General features: G+C 44.6%; 1 protein-coding gene across 8 annotated transcripts in view; it reads right to left on the minus strand.

The window, feature by feature from the left end:
* Positions 1-17831, minus strand: part of LOC139380328 (formin-like protein 2) — a 94404-nt gene extending 76573 nt beyond the window's left edge. For 7 of the 8 annotated variants that reach the window (XM_071122934.1, XM_071122939.1, XM_071122937.1 and 4 more), the window contains exon 1: positions 17242-17824. In XM_071122934.1, coding sequence (XP_070979035.1) covers positions 17242-17355 — 114 coding nt within the window. In that variant the 5' untranslated portion in view covers positions 17356-17824. Of the gene's footprint in view, positions 1-17241 lie in introns of all 8 variants that reach the window. The other variant, XM_071122938.1, reaches the window with a different exon arrangement.
* Positions 17832-19143: the final 1312 nt, after the last annotated feature.

The raw sequence follows: 19143 nt of genomic DNA on the forward strand, positions 1-19143 counted from the left end.
TGTAGGAACATGAAGCATGGTTTGCTTTAATCATAAAGTTGAACTTCAAATAAAACAGCTCGAACATAAAACAATTCAAAATGACAAAAACAGAAAAACACCCAGACTTAAGATAGTCTAAACAGTGTCTAATTTTGTGCTGTTTCAAACAGCTGTCACCTTGGGCTGTTCAAAGAACCACTCCGTAAGGCAGTTCACTCCAGAGGCTGAGTGCCAACAGTGACTCTTCTCTCCTATTGTTGTGGAACTGTTGTAGGGCTGCTGCGTTGGGCCATACTAAGGACTGGCTGTAACTGGCTGTGCTCAACATAAAGGAGCCAAGCTGGACCATGTCTAACTTGCCTCAACCTACACCTGCTCATTACGGTAGGGTAGAACAACAGCTAAGAAATGACCAATACAAAAAAACTGCATGGATGGTAGTGAAGCAACATACAGCGCATTCGGAAAGTATTCAAACCACTATCGGTTTCCACATTTTGTTACCTTACAGCCTTATTCTAAATTGTTTATTTTCCTTAACAATCTACACACAATACCCCATAATGACAAAGCAAAAACAGTTGTTTAAAAATTAAACTGAAATGTCACATTTACATAAGTATTCAGACCCTTTGCACAGTACTTTGCTGAAGCACCTTTGGTAGCAATTACAGCCTCGAGTCTTCTTGGGTATGACACTACAAGCTTGGCACACCTGTATTTGGGGAGTTTCTCCCATTTTTCTCTGCAGATCCTCTCAAGTTCTGTCAGGTTGGATGGAGAGCGTCGCTTCACAGCTATTTCAGGTCTCTCCAGAGATGTTTGATCGAGTTCAAGTCCGGGCTCTGGCTGGGCCACTCAAGGACATTCATAGACTTGTGCCAAAGCCACTCCTGCGTTGTTTTGGCTGTGTGCTTAGGATCGTTGTTGTTAGGAGCTGTGTTTAAGGTTGTTGTCCTGTTGGAAGGTGAACCTTTGCCCCAGTCTGAGGTCCTGAGTGCTCTGGAGCAGGTTTTCATCAAGGATCTCTCTGTACTTTGCGCCATTCATCTATCCCTCGATACTGACTAGTCTCCCAGTCCATGAAAAACATCCCTACAGCTAGATGCTACCACCACCATACTTCACCGTAGGGATGGTGCCAGGTTTCCTCCAGACGTGACGCTTAACATTCAGGCCAAAGAGTTCAATCTTGGTTTCATCAGACTAAATAATCGTATTTCTCATCGTCAGAGTCCTTTACACGGAACCCAAACCGGCTGTGCGTGTGCTCTATCGTGCATACATTTATTTTGTCCCCCTACACCAAACGCGATCACGACACACAGGTTAAAATATCAAAACAAACTCTGAACCAATTACATTAATTTGGGGACAGGTCAAAAAGCATTAAACATTTATGGCAATTTAGCTAGTTAGCTTGCACTTGCTAGCTAATTTGTCCTATTTAGCTAGCTTGCACTTGCTAGTTAATTTGTCCTGGGATATAAACATTGAGTTGTTATTTTACCTGAACTGCACAAGGTCCTCTACTCTGACAATTAATCCACACATAAAACGGTCAACCGAATCCTTTCTAGTCATCTCTCCTCCTTCCAGGCTTTTTCATCTTTAAACTTATATGGTGATTGGCATCTAAACTTTCATAGTATTACCATGACAACCGGAAACACAGTTCGTCTTTCCATCACCCACGTGGGTATAACCAATGAGGAAGTGGCATGTGAGTACCTGCTTCTATAAACCAATGAGGAGATGAGAGAGGCAGGACTTGCAGCGCGATCTGCGTCAGAAATAGAAAGGAGTTCTATTTTAGCCCTTGGCAACGCAGACACTCGTTGAAGCGCGCGAGCAGTGTGGGTGCACTAATTGAATAACAGATTTCTACATTTATTTTTCAACGGGAGCAATGTAGTCAGGGTATTAGGTGCCTTTTGGCAAACTCCAAGCAGGCTGTGCCTTTTACTGAGGAGTGGCTTCTGTCTGGCCACTCTACCATAAAGGCCTAAATGGTGGAGTGCTGCAGAGGTTCTCCCATATCCACACAGGAACTCTGGAGATTTTTGCAAACATTTCTAAAAAACCTGTTTCTCTTCGTCATGATGGGGTATTGTCTGTAGATTGATGAGGAAAAACATTAATCAATTTCAGAATAAGGCTGTAACATAAAATGTGGAAAAAATGAATGTGTAGTGAAAGTTGTAAGCTATGTTTGTGTCATGATGAATGCTCAATGACATCCTGGCATTGTGCAGATCTGTTCCATTTTTAACAGGGTTAGATGAGGCTATATATATGCACTTAAACTTGTGTACTACCGACTGAAGGATGCCAAGCCGGAATCCTGTTAAAATAGCTCTGTAATCATACTAGCGCATAGCCTAGCCTTCTGTTCAGTACAGACCTCATGTCAAAAAACAACTTGGCAGTACTGGTTAGGCCTAGAAGTTGTATGAGTGATTAGAAGAAGGTATAACTGATTGAATTGACATCCATTTCAACTCCTTTCAATAGGCCTAGGCTACATGTTTTCTAACTTGGCCCATGTCACTCATGCCTAGCTACACAGTAACCCTCTGACATCCCTATCAACCCACACGACTGCTTTGTGGAAAATTTGCTCTCGCGAGCACGACTGAAGAACTTACAATCATGCCTGACAAGGCCATTGAAAACAGTGTCTCGCTGGAAGACCTGCTTTTTACAGGTGATAACACTGAGGGTCGGATTCATTCCTTCAATTCGGTACTGCACTTCACCGAGCCCAGAACCGGGCAGAGCTAGGCCAAGCAGGTGTTGTACCGCGATTCCTTCCTCCAGGGAACAGTAGTTATAGTCATAATGTTACGTTCCCTTTCAGCAGGTACTCTCAGTACAACACTCCATTAAGGGGAACTACAATCCAGCCCAAAGCCGACACCAACGGATACCAAATTAAACGGCCCATGGCAGACCACCAACCCGCAAGATGCGGAAGTCTTGGTTTTGCGCAAACTGCCCACTGCCTAATGACCCTCTCCTGTCCCAACTGTAAGCACACTGTGGGCCACACCGAGAGCAGTGACATCAAGTGATAAAACCTCACAAAAGTGTATGGCGATGCCCAACTCGCCTTCGCACAAATATCCCCTACAGTCAACCCTTTAAACCAGAGGTGTCAAACATAAGGTATAAATATATTCATTTTTGTTTCGATTTTCCTCAGGGGAAAAAATATCTTAATCGACATTGAAATGACAAACTAAATCAAAACTGTGTAGAAATGATAACGAGCCTATATTTATAGTCTCTTCACTCTGTCCAGCTTGCTAGCAGTCATCGAAATGAAAGCTAGACAGTCAGAGGGCATTTAAAATTCTAAAAGCAATGGATAGAGGACTATTTTAACCCAATGGCGAGCGAAAATAATACATTTTAAGTGCAGCCCTCCGGACCTCGGTGAAAACAAAAGGTGTCCGTCCGGTGGTGCAAAATGAGTTTGACACCCCTTAGTTTGACACCCCTGAGTTTGACACCCCAATGTCCAAGACGCCGCCAGACCTCTGGTGGAATGGGCGAGTACAACGTTAGGTAACCTCTGCCCCTTGCGGTCATATTCCAGGGAGATAGCCTTCACAATCCAGTGGCAGAGGCGCTGCTTAGAGAGCACTCTACCAGGAGCCAGAATAGCAAAATAGACAAAATGCTGGTAGCCCAACCGGAAATCCTGGGCCTGCTCACTGTACGTGCGTAAAGCTCGTACTAGACACAAGGCATGCGACCTCTGTTGATCCTCAGATGCAAACTGAGGCGGTGAAAAGGGGAATAGCTCAAATGCTAATGACCTGTATGATATAGCCAGACTTTCGGGGCGAAGGACGCATTAAGGATGCAACGTCACCTGAGTACAGGAAGGGTGTATGGATAATGCGTGGAGATCACCCACACAGTTAGCCGAAGCAGGAAGTTTATTAGGATAGGATTTACAAATCCACCAACTCCAAGGGCTCAAACGGGGCCTCACATGGATCCTCCAAAACCCAAGTGGGCGCAACTGGTTTGGAAACCGGTCTAGACTAGAGGGCGAGTCCCCCCTCGTGACTCCTTCAACACCCCCATGACATGCTGATAGAGCAGCCATTGCCACCTTTAAAGTGGAGAATGAACGACCCTGCTCTAAAAGCTCCTGTAGAAACTAAAAATGTCTACCATTTGAACTTTAAAAAGGAATAAGTCATTTGCCACCCAGTGTGCCTGAGACAGTAAAGCCCTGCGCAACCGGTGTGGCGAACCATGGTTTACTGGACCATCAGGGAGTCACAAGACAAGCCCTCCAGACGCACACCCTCCAGAGTGGACTGTACCAGTCCCCGCAGGAGGAAATTAGTACATTAGTTTTTGTGGCCACTGGTGTGCGCCAGCGCCTCCGTTCCCAACAGAGTGCTCGAGTCCCCATCGCGAAGAACCGACAACAATGTTTGTTTTCTCGCGATGCAATAAGGTAAACCGTTGGTCTTGCCGAACACATCCCATGCCTGGGAGCCCAGGGATGTAAGCCACCCCTCCCAAAGGAGAGGGCCTCCCTAGATATGGAGCGTGCTCTGCGCAACTGTCACTCCCCCATATGACCCATCCCGCAGGATGAAACTCTGCACCCTGGAAGCAAAAGGTCTCACCACAGAGCCAGTTGACATGAAGGGGATACCTGAAGCACTTGGTTAAGTAATAAGCTGCCTCCAGGTCACTGACTATCTGCCAGTGCGGGAACGCACACATTTTAGAAAAAGACCCAGGGGGAAAAAAACGCTACAATGGAGATTATTATACCCAACAGATCAGGTACAGGCGACAACACACTTTCTAACCTAGCTTGAAAAGGGACAGACAGTAAAAGCTGTAAAATCACATAAAAAACTGATTAAACAACATCTCACAGCACAACGCGGACTGTCAAGAGCCACACCCACACACACGCACTCTACACACACATTGTAATGTTGTGGTATTGAGGATTTTATATTGTACATTTGTAAGTTACACTGAGTGTACAAAACATTAGGAATGCCTTCCTAATATGGAGTTGCACCCCCTTTTGCCCTAAGAACAGCCTCAAATGGTTGTGCATGGACTATAATGTGTCAAAAGCATTCCACAGGGATGCTGGCCCATGTTGACTCCAATGCTTCCCACAGTTGTGTCAAGTTGCCTGTATGTCCTTTGGGTGGTGGGCCATTCTTGATACACACAGGAAACTGTGAAAAAGCGTGAAAAAAAAAGTGTGTCAAAAACCCAGCAGCGTTGCAGTTCTTGACTCAAACCGGTGCACCTGGCACCTACTTACATACCCCGTTCAAAGGCACTTAAATGTTTACCTGTCCCATTCCCCCTCTGAATGGCACACATACACAATCCATGTCTCAATTGTCTCAAGGCTTAATAACCCTTCTTAAACCTGTCTCCTCCCCTTCAACTACACTGATTTAACAGGTGACATCAATAAGGGATCATAGTTTTCACCTGGATTCACCTGGTCAGTCTTTGTCATGGGAAAGAGCAGGTAGTCCTAATGTTTGTACACCAACTGTATAATGTAATAATGTCTTATATATTGTTTATTTATGATGTAGTATGTTGTTGTGATGTCATTGTTTTAATCCTGTTTGGACCCCAGGAAGAGTAGCTGCTGCCTTGGTAGCAGCTAACGGGGATCCTAATCAATACTAAGGTGCGATACATCATCAAATCTAATTCCAACCCAGAAATGAAATGTGCTGAGACAAAAGACCAACAGCTCTTTTTGGGGTCTACTATGAACCTCGGAGACTGTGTGGGACACCAGCATGTGTTCAGCACTGCTTGCTCCCTCGACTCGCTGCCACCGTTACCACACTCCCTGCGCGCCCGAGGCAACAAGTTCCTGCCCCTGTGGAGCGAGCCAACGCCAGGAGAGAGACCCTCCTTGTCGTCGGAGCCTGGGTCCGTAGGCATAAAGGGAATACCTGAAGCACTCGATTTAGGTGGTGAGATGCGTCCTGGCGACTGGCTAACACCCAGCGCTGGAACGCATGTACTAGAAATAGACCCCGGGGAAAACTAGAACTAAATGTGGTGAGACGGAGGAAGACCGAGCATCGTGAGGTCATACCTCAAAGACTATGTGTGGGAAACAGCAAGGTTAAACTCAGCATTCCTTGTTCCGTCCACAACTCTGCAATCGCCATTAGATCGCCTATGAAGTCCATAACCTGCATCACCAGACCCCATAGGGACATGCCTGGCTTGACGATGAAATCCCAGACGAAAACCCAGTAAAAAATATATATATTTGGGAACGATGACACCTTATGGGCAGAAAGCGAGTTATCCCTTCTACATATCCAAGGTGACAAAATGTCTGGATATAGAGGGTAGAAATCCCAGAGAGGAGGAGGAGGAGCTAAGATGGAGTGTCGCCTTGTTAAGACAGAGAGGAAAAGGCAAAGCGAGAGGTTTCACTCCATGGGCTTATTTCCCGCCTTTGGGACAACAACTCCCATTGTTAGGGCAGAGACATGAGCATCTCGTCATTATATAGAGATCTCTGTTCAACATCCAAAATCGGAAGGCTCTTTCCATTTCCCCTGAAAACCGGAACATCCGTTTTTGGGGACCTGGCAGAGGCTAGCTTCCAGCATACATTGTGCTCACGTGAGATTGTATAGCCTGCATAGAACCTGGGCACCTTTCTGGGTACCTGGGGCTCCTGCAACGGCTGTATCTAGTTTAGCCATAACCAAATGGGGCCGCTGTTGTTTTAAATGGTGGGGAACAATAGTGACTCAGACCTGTGCCACAAGCCCCTCGCTCCGGGGGTTACCCAAGATAGAGTAGATTTCCGGGGGCTGCATCCTCACAAGAGGTGCGCACACATGCCCCGCTTCCTCCACTCCCTACAACTCCAAAAATTGGATATAGGGGTGGGGTTGCCATAACACTGGGAGAAAGCTAGTAGTTTCATTTTCTGGTAGTTATGTATACTAGCCGACATTAGCCATGAGGATTTCGTCTAAGCTAAGCTAGTAGCCAACTAGCTGCCGTTCGCCCAGTGGATTAGTAGCCAAGCCTGAGCTTGTGGAGCCTTCCTACGATATTGAAAATCTCTGACCGTAGCACTGTGAGGTGGGACCTGTCAGTTTAGAATAACCAAGCAACTGAACGCTGCGCACACTAAAGAAGAGAACTACACCAGCATTTCCACCGTTGGGAAGGCAGGAATAGCTAGTAGCACGTTTTGCAGCATTTCGCTATAGCCTAGTCTAAAAAATCTCGTAAGACTGAACCCTTAGTCAACCAATACTGAAAAGGGATGCAAGCGGTGAGAGTAGTCTCCTGCAACCGGTGACAATACACACAAGACCAGGTTGAGCAAGGGCAGCATCCGCATGCATCAAGCTGAGGCAAAAACAAGACATCTGATTTGACCAAAGCCCCAGCTCCCATCCCCGCCTCCCGCAACTCAGCATCAGCCGAGGTATAGGCATCCGGGAGAGGAAAGTCACTACCAGAAACTCAAAGCTTCCTCAAGAAGGCTACACATTTATAGCTGCATGACTGGGGGCATGGTCACAAACCCATGCCTGGAAGTCAGTCTTCGTCGTGTCAGTCACATTTTTTGCCATCTAACTCATTTCTATAGCCAGGCTAAGCAACTCGAAGAATACTATACTGAACAAAAATATACACGCAATATGCAACAATTTCAATGATTTTACTGAGTTACAGGTCATATAAGGAAATCAGTCAATGGAAATAAATTCATTAGGCCCTAATCTAAGGATGTCACATGACTGGGCAGGGGCGCACTGGGGAGCCAGGCCCAGCCAATCAAAATGAGTTTTTCCCCACAAAAGGGCTTTATTACAGACAGAAATCCTCAGATCCATCAGCTGTCCAGGTGGCTGGTCTCAGACGATCCCGCAGGTGAAGAAGCCAGATGTGGAGGTCCTGGGCTGGCGTGGTTACACGTGGTTAACCGTTGTGAGGCCAGTTGGATGTACTACCAAATTCTCTAAAACGACGTTGAAGGTGGTTTAAAGTAGAGAAATTAACATTCAGTTCCCTGGCAACAGCTCTGGTGAACATTCCAAGTCAGCATGTCAATTGCACGTTCCCTCAAAGCATCTGTGGCATTGTGTTGTGTGACAAAACTGCACATTTTAGAGTGGCCTTTTATTGCCCCTAGCACAAGGTTCACCTGTACAATCATGCTGTTTAATCAGCTTCTTGATATGCCACACCTGTCAGGAAAGGAGAAATACTCACTAACAGTTGCGTTTATATTTTTGTTCAGTATAATTGGTTTGTAGGAGGGAAAAAACAAAAACAAAATACAAACTCTAGCACACAAGTTTGACAGTCTCGATTTCCAATGTTTGTTTCAAGATAGCAGCGTGAATCGTTCTATTCAGCTCGATGTGAAGACCTGAAGAATAAGAAATTAATCCGAGCCTCAGTGTTATCACCTGTGGAAGGCAGGGCTTCCAGCGAGGCTTGAGTTTCATTGGCCTTGTCAGGCGTGATCGTACGTTCTTCAGTCGAGCTTGCGAGAGTGCGACTCCCTATTGTGAGGTGTTGTACCGAAAGTGCAGACTGAAAGAGAACCCAAACGTTTTCGACCTGACACTCCTTGCACACAGCCAAAGGCTGGTTCCCACACAACCAGCCGATTCTATGCCAGCAGAGGGAGCGAGGCCGAAGCCTTCAAGCTCTGCTGCCTGCCTGCAGTGTATGCTTTAAAAAGCCCATCGCACACCACAGCAGCCTAAGACTTGTGATGGGTTGGACTGGCCAATGTGGTGCTAGCTGGATCACTAAGCCTACTACTTCTCTCCATTAACAGTTTTGTGTTCCTCTGCGCGACGGCTAATTAGTCCGGGAGCATCCTGGAGTTCTGACACGTCGACTGTTTGCCTCTCAATGAATCCCCTGAACGACCCAGCAGAAGCAGCCCAGGTCAGAAGCATCCCCAGACTAAGCGCTATGGGACGGAGCTGGCCTCTGGACCTGAGGAAGGGACGGCCACTAGCCTAGCTGCCTGCCATTCTAGCGTTAGTGCCAGGCTCTGCGGCACAGAGAATAGCCATTTATTTGACTCTTTTAATGAAGAGTCAGCATGAAAAATGCAAAGAATGCTGGCTATTAATGTATTTATTCTTTACCACTGTTTGCATTTCTTTTCTCAAAAGATATAGGCCTACTGAGTGGGCAAGGAGAAAGGTACGTTAAAATGGCAAATATACTCTAACCAGAGCGAGCTGACAATTTTTCAAACTGTGGCCCGTTTACCAAAACGTTAAAAAAAAATGTACAGTATCTCAGGGTAAAATAACAAGAAAAGTTCATGGTCATTTGGCTTTCTTTAAACAAAGCAGTTTATATACACAATAATCTTCGCTATTGAGAAGTCCAGCTACGACAAAAGCTAAACCCTCAGCCCCCATATGGTATTCAAGCAAGTCCCAATAACTGCCTCAAACTTCTCTGCCTCCCTCACAAGCCTGTGTATACAGCAAAGCCTAAATTAAGATCCATCACTGTTTTAACATGGTGAACAGCGAGATTAACAAAATGATGTTACCAAACTTTGCATCTGCACAGTTCTTCTTCCAGTAAATGTGTTTTTGTAAAATGTTCCGTGTAAATTGTTAAAAGTAGTGAATAGAATTTTAAGTGAAAAATGGGGTCCTTTACTGTGGAATTGCCCTTTCGAAAAACAGGAAAACACCTCTAGTCTAGTGCAACCCATCTCTTTGATTATTTCCCATGTTGAAACAGCCAACGCTAATGTCATGGGTGCTATGGAAACCACACGAGAGCTAACAGACATGCTCCTGAGCGAAAGAGACGACTAGCCTAAATGCCAAACTCACTTAGACCGACTGTTTTCCACCTCTGTGTTCGATGAAAAATGGAAACGTCCACATTTCTGATAAAAACAGAGCCTTAGTGTGTAATGAGCTGTCTTCATCATGCTTACCAAAAACAGAGGGGCTTAGACAGTGATCAATGGAGGGACGTTCAGTATGACAGTTTACTACACAACGCAATAAACTACAGAAATGTAAGCAACTACAGCAAGGGGACATTGCAGAGTGTTGAGGCCTACAGTTAAGAACAAATGAAAGCAGCGCAATTGAAGTTGAAGTCACCCATGCAAGAACATCGGGCTGTAATTTTATGAAGTAGTTAACGCAACTGTTGACTCATTTTCATATTCGCTTGGTTTGTCCTATTGGGTTCAAAGGCCTTGTGTTTGACACCTGCACTAGCCTATTATCTACATCATGACTGACTTGTGATCTTTGCCCATGCTAGTTTGATTGTATTGACATTTATTTTTGTATTTATTTAACTAGGCAAGTCAGTTTAAGAACAAATTCTTATTTACAATGACGGCCTACCCTTCATTGTAAAATAAGCATGACAGCTAGAATACATTGAGTATGATTAAAACTGAGCGTTTGTAAAAAATTATTGTCATAGGCCTTATGCACACGAAAATAAATATTTTTTTACTGCGACAAAGTATTACCTACAAAGAACGAGTTAGGCTCCCTGGTAAAAACAGCCCTTCGAGCAAAAAAGTGTTAATGGAAATGAAATTACAGTCCTGCTACTTAATCAAATCTACATAGAAGATAATGGAAGTAGGGCTGGCACAATTATTGTATAATTAACCATTAATTATGGACAATAACCGTGAAAACGTTATTTTGCTTCATAATCGTCTTAATACATTCCTTTAAGAAGAAGGGAATTTCAACTTTATATTCAATTACATATACACTACATTACCAAAGGTATGTGGACACCTGCTTGTCGAACATCTCATTCCATAATCTTGGGCATTAATATGGAGTTGGTCCCCTCTTTGCTGCAATAACAGCCTCAGCTTTTCTGGGAAGGCTTTCCACTATATGTTGGAACATTGCTGCAGGGACGTGCTTCCATTCAGCCACAAGAGCATTGGTGAGGTTGGGCACTGATGTTGAGCGATTAGGCCTGGCTCACAGCCGGTGTTCCAATTCTTCCCAAATGTGTTCAATGGGGTTGAGTTTAGGGCTCTGTGCAGGCCAGTCAAGTTCTTCCACACTGATCTCGAAAAACCATTTCTGTATTAACCTCGCTTTGTGCACGGGGGACATTGTCATGTAGAAACAGGAAAGGGCCTTCCCCAAACTGTTGCCACAAAGTTGGAAGCACAGAATGGTCTATAAAGTCACTGTATGCTGTACCGTTAAGATTTCCCTTCACTGGAACTAAGGGGCCTTGCCCAAACCATGAAAAACAGCCCCAGATCATTATTCCTCCTCCACCAAACTTTACAGTTGGCATTATGCATTCGGGGAGGTAGCGTTCTCCTGGCATCCGCCAAACCCAGATTAATCCGTTGGACTGCCAGATGATGGCGCGTGGTTCATCACTCCAGTGAAAGCGTTTCCACTGCTACAGAGTCTAATTACGGCAAGTTTTACACCACTCCAGCCGACACTTGGCATTGTGCATGGTGATCTTAGGCTTGTGTACGGCAGCTCAGCCATGGAAACCCATTTCATGAAGCTCCCGCGAACAATTATTGTGCTATCTTTTGCTTCTAGAGGCAGTTTGGAACTTGGTAGTGAGTGTTGCAACCGATGACAGACTATTCAGCACTTGGTGGTCACATTCTATGAACTTGTGTGGCCTACCACTTCGCGGCTGAGCCATTGTTGCTCCTAGGTGTTTCCACTTCATAATAACAGCACTTACAGTTGACCGGGGCAGCTCTAGTAGAGCAGAAATTTGAAGAACTGACTTGTTGGAAAGGTGGCATCCTATGACGGTGCCACGTTGAAAGTCACTGTGCGCTTCAGTAAGGCCATTCTACAGACAATGTTTGTCTACGGAGATCGCATGGCTGTGTGCTCGATTTTATACACCTGTCAGCAAAGGGTGTGGCTGAAATAGCTGAATCCACTAATTTGAAGGTGTCCACATACTTTGTATATATAGCGTAGTTTACACAAAAGAAGTTGTCATTTCTTCTCTTTTTCTTTTTTACATGAAGTGGGAAATGTTAGTAGTCATTTTAAGAGGAGAACGGCACAGTAAAGAGAAGCTTCATTTCCAAAAGTTAGAAACGGTTAAAACCATACTTGTTTTAGACAGGGGTATCACCAAAGCTGTGTTGTATTCATTTGGTATGTTGCAGCTAATATTGAAAGATGCATTATGATGCACTACAATTTTTTTTAAATAATGACAAAAAAAAGAAACAATTATGACAAAAACGAACAAATGACAATGACAATTCATCGTTACCAAAAATGGCATAATCGTAACAGCCCTAAAAGGAAGTTCACATTATACTATCTGGTCAAGGTCGCATTTGAAAAACGTTGCCTTATCTTGGCAGAGGCCTTACATTCAAATGATGTCTAGTTTAAATATCAGCCATAGCTCTAGGGATTATTTGAGTCCCCTACAGCAGCTGTATCAATGGAAGACAATTTGCTTTGTAAGGGGAAACGGATAGGCTTAGTAGAATCAGCCTGGAGCAAACGTAGACTTCTCCAGGCAAAGGCTACCTGAAGCGCACTAACTCTGTTCTCAATGTCTATTCTTATGATTACAGTACAAGTGCATATAAAGTCCACTATTCCACCTGCGTAATAACAACCAAATTCCCCTACTATGTAATTACAAAGCAATTAGTCTATTTATAAGCCTACGTAACAACATGTTACAATGTTGTTACTATGGTAATTACTACAGTCAATTGTGACCTCAAACAGAATAAACCTGTAATGAGGTGCATCACATAGCCTTAAAAAAAGCACAGCTGTCTGCTGATCATGGACATGTTGTTTTGGGTTGAACATTACAGGGTCTGTGGAGAAGTCAATGCTTTCATTTAGTCAAATCCCTCCCAACCTTGTTAAATCCACCTGGTTTCTTAATGTAGGAGCTGGCGGGGCCTTCGCAGCAGTGGTCACCTTTTGCAGTCAAAAAGCAACATGACCTAGAAAATGTAACATTAACCTATTCAAAACAGTTCTGTAGGAATGAGGTTTGGGCACTAGGCCTAATACATAATCACAGCATATTGGCTTTATGCGTGGCTTGCCAATATTGTTCTTCTCATATTTCAAAACTCAAGCTTTGATGACAAAATAGATCAGTTCGTGTAGCACTTGCGAGGCACAGCTGAGCATAAATTGAAATTATTTGCTTTTTTGTTTTACTGAACTGATCTTACCTTCATCTGATGGTGATGGTAATTTCAAGACAACTAGGAACTCAGAAAATTAATCAATTCCGAGTTGGATGACCGTTTCTTTCCAAGTTCCCAGTAGTCTTGAACGCACTGAAGTCGGAAGTCAGAGATTTCCGAGTTCCCAGTTGTTTTGAACAGAAAATTAGTCTGAGTGGAGGGAGGAAGCAGCAGAGGGTCCACCTCTCACGGTCCCTGCCCTCTCCTTTTCTACGGTGAGACTTTCCAGAGAAGGGACACAGTCTTTCACCTGATGGCGAAACTCAAGTCGTGCTGCATATGCCTCATGCACAAATTCATGTTGTTCCTATGACACCAACGTGAGAATGCTATTCATTTACTACAGCTCAGCGTTCAACACCATAGTTGCCCACAAAGCTCATCACTAAGCTAAGGATCCTGGGACTAAACACCTCCCTCTGCAACTGGATCCTGGACTTCCTGATGGCCCGCCCCAAGGTGGTGAGGGTAGGTAGCAACACATCTGCCACGCTGATCCTCAACACTGGAGCCACTCAGGGGTGCGTGCTCAGTCCCCTCCTGTACTCCCTGTTCACCCACGACTGCATGGCCAGGCACGACTCCCAACACCATCATTAAGTTTGCAGACGACACAACAGTGGTAGGCCTGATCATCCGACAACGCCTATAGGGAGGTCAGAGACCTGGCCGGGTGGTGCCAGAATAACAACCTATGCCTCAACGTAACCAAGACTAAGAGATCATTGTGGACTACAGAAAAGGAGGACCGAGCTTGAGAGCTTCAAGTTCCTTGGTGTCCACATCACCAACAAACTAGAATGGTCCAAACACACCAAGACAGTCGTGAAGAGGGCACGACAAAGCCTATTCCCCTCAGGAAACTGAAAAGATTTGGCATGTGTCCTCAGATCTTCAAAAGGTTCTACAGCTGCAACATCGAGAGCTGGTTGACAGTGCTGAATAAAAACTTCAACATGAACTCACTCATAAAACCAGAATATCTTTGCTGTATTCTTTGACAGTCTCTCTCTGGTCATGGTTTTAAAAGTTATGAAATGTCAAGTAGGCTAGTATAAAAATGTTGCTGTGGCCAGGGTCGTGGAAGCTGTAGGCGCGGTGATTTGAGCTATCCGATAGGACAGCGCAGTAGGCACACTTCATTTGGCCACAGCTCTCCCAGTTCGCCAGGTAGGCAGAGTTTTTCTCTGAATCAAGTGCACCTACCGCCAACAGTGCAAAAAAGAAAGAAAAAGAGAGCACTAACCAGTAGCATTGGTTTTTCTACAGAAATGTTTGGTGATCGACTAGGAATGCCCTGAAGATCCACTGACCACTGCTCTAGATCCCTAAGGATCAGACTAAGAGGGAGCTCTTATGTAAACATGTTGTAATTAAAATCACCTCTACGGCTAAAAATAACCATTTGGACAAGGAACTTTTAAGGCAAAGGCTATTTAAAATTCTCTAAATATAGGACTAATATACCCGGACAATATAGCATCGCAGTTTGAAAGGGATATTTCCTCAAATAATTTAATTACATACAGGCCATCCTGTTTATTATAGAAATAGACTGTTTTACATAGGCCCAATCTATGGAGATTGGAATGATTTTTTGAGTTGGCAAAGAAAGAAATGAGCAGCCATATCATCCAACCCGTGATACCATCAGCCTGCTGCACATACTTATCAACCAGTGAGTGTATGTATGGTGGTATTGATCAATGATAGAGGGGCCCAATACATCTTTGCAATCACTAGCCTTACAGGTTAAAGTGACACACCAGGTTACCAGATTCACACGCTCACCGAGGCATAGGGGGAGCCACCAGCCAACGGGCATGGCTGACATGCAACAGGGTTTAAATCGCATTAAATATAGCTACGTGCTGTGATTAAGACGCTAAACTCGCCTAATGTCGCACGGTTCGCTTCCTGCCAAGAGTAAAGACATCCTACTGGCAGAGGGAGGGAGTTTTGCTGACATGCCAACCATGCTGAAGAACATTCTAGCTGGAACTCCCTCAATGTCACATCCATCCCTCTTCAGTGAGCGTCAGTCCCAGCACTGATTACTCCTGGTGCCACCAGACCCACTCTGTTGTTTAAGCCAGTGCTTATGGATTCAGCTAGTAGCATTTACTAATGCATTTTCCAATGTGACTCATTAGGCCATCAATGACCTACACCTTTACGGAGGGAAAATAAATATGGGTAATGAGCATGCTGGGAAAAGCTAACAGACCATTAACTGTTACTATGAACTTAATGATGCGGCATCCTCAGAGTAGCGCCTTAAGGCAGTTCAATTCCGTTCCTCTGTCCTACTTTGTTCGGCCTGTTAAGTTTGAAAAGTAGGTATTCGAGCCAGGCAGATCATGAGAAGCAGCCAGGTGATCCTAAAAGCAGACGGGATTAGGCAGTGTGCGTCAACCCTGTCTCTGTCCCAAATGACACCCTTTTCCATATAAAGTCCACTACCTATGGGCTCTGGTCAAGCAAATACTGTGCCATTTGGGATGCGACTGATCTCTAGACAGAAGTCTGCTCCCTGCCTCCCTCTCCTCCAACACAGAATGGGATTCATCTGGCCAGGACACGCAGCAATTACGCCCCAACTAGAACACTGTGACACGCATTAGTTACTCCCACGGGAAAAAAAAAACTTGCTCCATTAGGTAATAACAGGCAAAATGGATTGGGCCAGCACAGTCAGCAAACAGAGTAACAGACTACACCCCAAGGCAGAGAAAAGGGGGAAACACAGAATGAAACAGGTAACAGTTATTTCCTCTTTTAACGGTTCCTTCTGACAAGTACAGTTGCAGGATCGCTTTAGTCACATGGCACTGCATGACCTTCTTAGTAGGTCTGTGTTAGACTAAGTGTGTTGCAGGCGCCCAGGTCCCACAACAGAGCCGCCTACCCTCAATTGAGTGGAGTATTAGGTCTGACTACAATAACGTCTGACCCACATTTACACAACCTCACAAAACCGGGCCTTACAGTCATGAGCCCCCCCCCCCCCCCCATGTGCCTTGACTGGAGGGCTGTACTGTAAAGTGCCCCTGAAGCAGCAACACATAGCACAGAAATGCACAATTGTCATCGCATTTGAACACAGAATAGTTGAACAGGTTGTCGTGCATGCTATGTAATGCAAAACATAGGATGATGATTTAAGGCCATGATTTAGGATACTGAAACATTGAGAAGGTGTATTAGTCATGTAGGCTGTATCTTATCTTTAAAAAAAAACAGAACATGGGGATGATTTCAATAAAGTAGCTAACTTGCTCATTTTGTCTTGACAGCTGTGCAGGTTGTTCTTTGAGTAAACACAGGTTGGCCACACATCACATTTACAGAAGCATGCTGTGTAGGTAAATAGCCTAGGTGTATACAGGCTGAACAAACATTCTCTGACTAAACAACGAATGTCACACACAGAAAGGCATTTTCGAATTTGCCAGACTACCGTTTGGTCCATGTATGGAGGAAACAGCTAACTACTCAAATGTCTGAGGTTATATTGACATGCTGATCGTATAAGGGAGCAAACTTGCCGAGGTCAGTTGCCTTCACTTCACTGTATAACTTCACCCGTTAAAATAAAGGAAATGTCTAAACTGTTAAGACTCTTTGAATGTTGTCCATGTAGTTCTCTACATAACAACTACATGTGATTGTCTGTTGCAGTCGGATCCATGTAAAAACATGTCAAGAAAGAAAAACAAAACAATGACTGCCATACTTATCAGCTAGCGTTAACACTAACCTAACATGGCATGCGTAAAAAGACTAAACAAAAAAACACAAACTTGTATGTTTGTGAAATGTCCCCTCGAAGTCGAACTCAAATCAACACAAAAGATGAACGAGCTCGAGTTGGGAGAATGCTGCGCTAGTTACTGTTAGCGGTTGTGCGGTGCCAAGCGCAAATGAGGCATGGCGCAAGACAAAGAATGGGAAACTCAGTGTTCGATAAGAAAGTACAGTGAACATACCAAAACGATTGCGAATCTCTCCTCCAATTCACCTGGCTCCGGCATGGGCAGTTTCAAAGGCATGTTGTGTCCCCTGAAATCAGTTTGTTGGTCCATACTCCCTGCGTTCCCCATGTTTCTGATTTATTTGAGCTGGATCACAACTACCGTCCACACCTTCCTCCTCGACTTCAGAAATCACAGAAAGTCTACGAACCCCCCCCCCCCACCAAAAAAATATATATCTGCACGGATGCTTGTTGTTTGCTAATTTTCCCGTTTTATCCCAGCCTCACCGCTTCAACATGAAACACACGTGAGGAAATGTGCACATGGTTCCAATGAGTCGAGTCCTCGTGAAGCATTATGGAATATGGGACTTGCTGGAAACTTGACTCGGAGCAACAACCGCGCAATCTCTAGAACCAAAGATAACTCCTATCCATATCTTGCACAATTTCTGCTCCACTCCCAGTTAGATGTAATGACGATGTGCATGATTCAGGTTTAGCAATCCCCGTATGTGTAGCTAGCTAAATCTCCCCAGTGATGACTAACTAATACAGTAGAGTCCTGTCGACTCTACACGCCGCATTCACAATCACATCTCTCTCTCTACACGTTGGAGTAACGAGCTCTTTCAGACAAGCCTACTACTTGGGCGTGCCATAAGCCGCACAATGTTTTGTATGATTGCATGCTGGTATATGCAGTCTACTCATGGTGTATAACACGTGTATAACAACCTTATTTACTTAGTCCACAACCTTTATTACAATCGTAGTCCAGTATTTAAATCCCATATGCCCAAGAATTAGGAAAGGCCTAATTAGAAGTCCTCCTTTAGAACCATTATACAGTGCACTCAGAAAGTATTCAGACCCCTTGACTTTTTCCACATTTTGTTAAGTTACAGCCTTATTCTAAAATGGATAAAAATTTAAATCCTCAGCAGTCTACACACAATACCCCATAATTACAAGGCAAAAACATGTTTTTAGACTTTTTTGCAAAAAAAATACCTTATTTACATAAATACGCAGACCCTTTGCTTTGAGACTCGAAATTGAGCTCAGGTGCATCCTGTTTCCAATGATCATCCTTTAGATGTTTCTACAACTTGATTGGAGTCCACCTATGGTAAATTCAATTGATTGGACATGATTTGGAAAGGCACACACCTGTCTATATAAGGTACCACAGTTGACAGTGCATGTCAGGGCAAAAACCAAGCCATGAGGTCGAAGGAATAGTCCGTAGAGTTCCGAGGCAGGATTGTGTCGAGGCACAGACCAGGGGAAGGGACCCAAAACATTTCTGCAGCATTGAAGGTCATCAAGAACACAGTGGCCTCCATCATTCTTAAATGGAAGAAGTTTGGAACCACAAAGACTCTTCCTAGAGCTGGCCGCCCGGCTAAACTGAGCAATTGGGGGAGAATGGCCTTGGTCAGGAAGATGACCAAGAACCCGATGGTCACTGACAGAGCTCTAGAGTTCCTCTGTGGAGATAGGAGAACCTTCCAGAAGGACAACCATCTCTGCAGCACTCCACCAATCAAGTCTTTATGGTAGAGTGGCCAGATGGAAGCCACTCCTCAGTAAAAGGCACATGACAGCCCGCTTGGAGTTAGCCAAAAGGCACCTAAAGACTCTCAGACCAGGAGAAACAAGATTCTCTGGTATGATGAAACCAAAATTTTTCAGTGGCAGGGACTGGGAGTCTAGTCAGGATCGAGGCAAAAATGAACAGAGCAAAGTACAGAGAGATCCTTGATGAAAACCTGCTCCAGAGCTCTCAGGACCTCAGACTGGGGTGACAGTTCACCTTAACAGGACAACAACCTTAAGCACACAGCCAAGACAACGCAGGAGCGGCTTCAGAACAAGTCTCTGTGAATGTCCTTGAGTGGCCCAGTCAGAG

This window comes from Oncorhynchus clarkii, chromosome 22 (assembly GCF_045791955.1).
Source record: "Oncorhynchus clarkii lewisi isolate Uvic-CL-2024 chromosome 22, UVic_Ocla_1.0, whole genome shotgun sequence".
Lineage (NCBI taxonomy): Eukaryota > Metazoa > Chordata > Actinopteri > Salmoniformes > Salmonidae > Oncorhynchus > Oncorhynchus clarkii.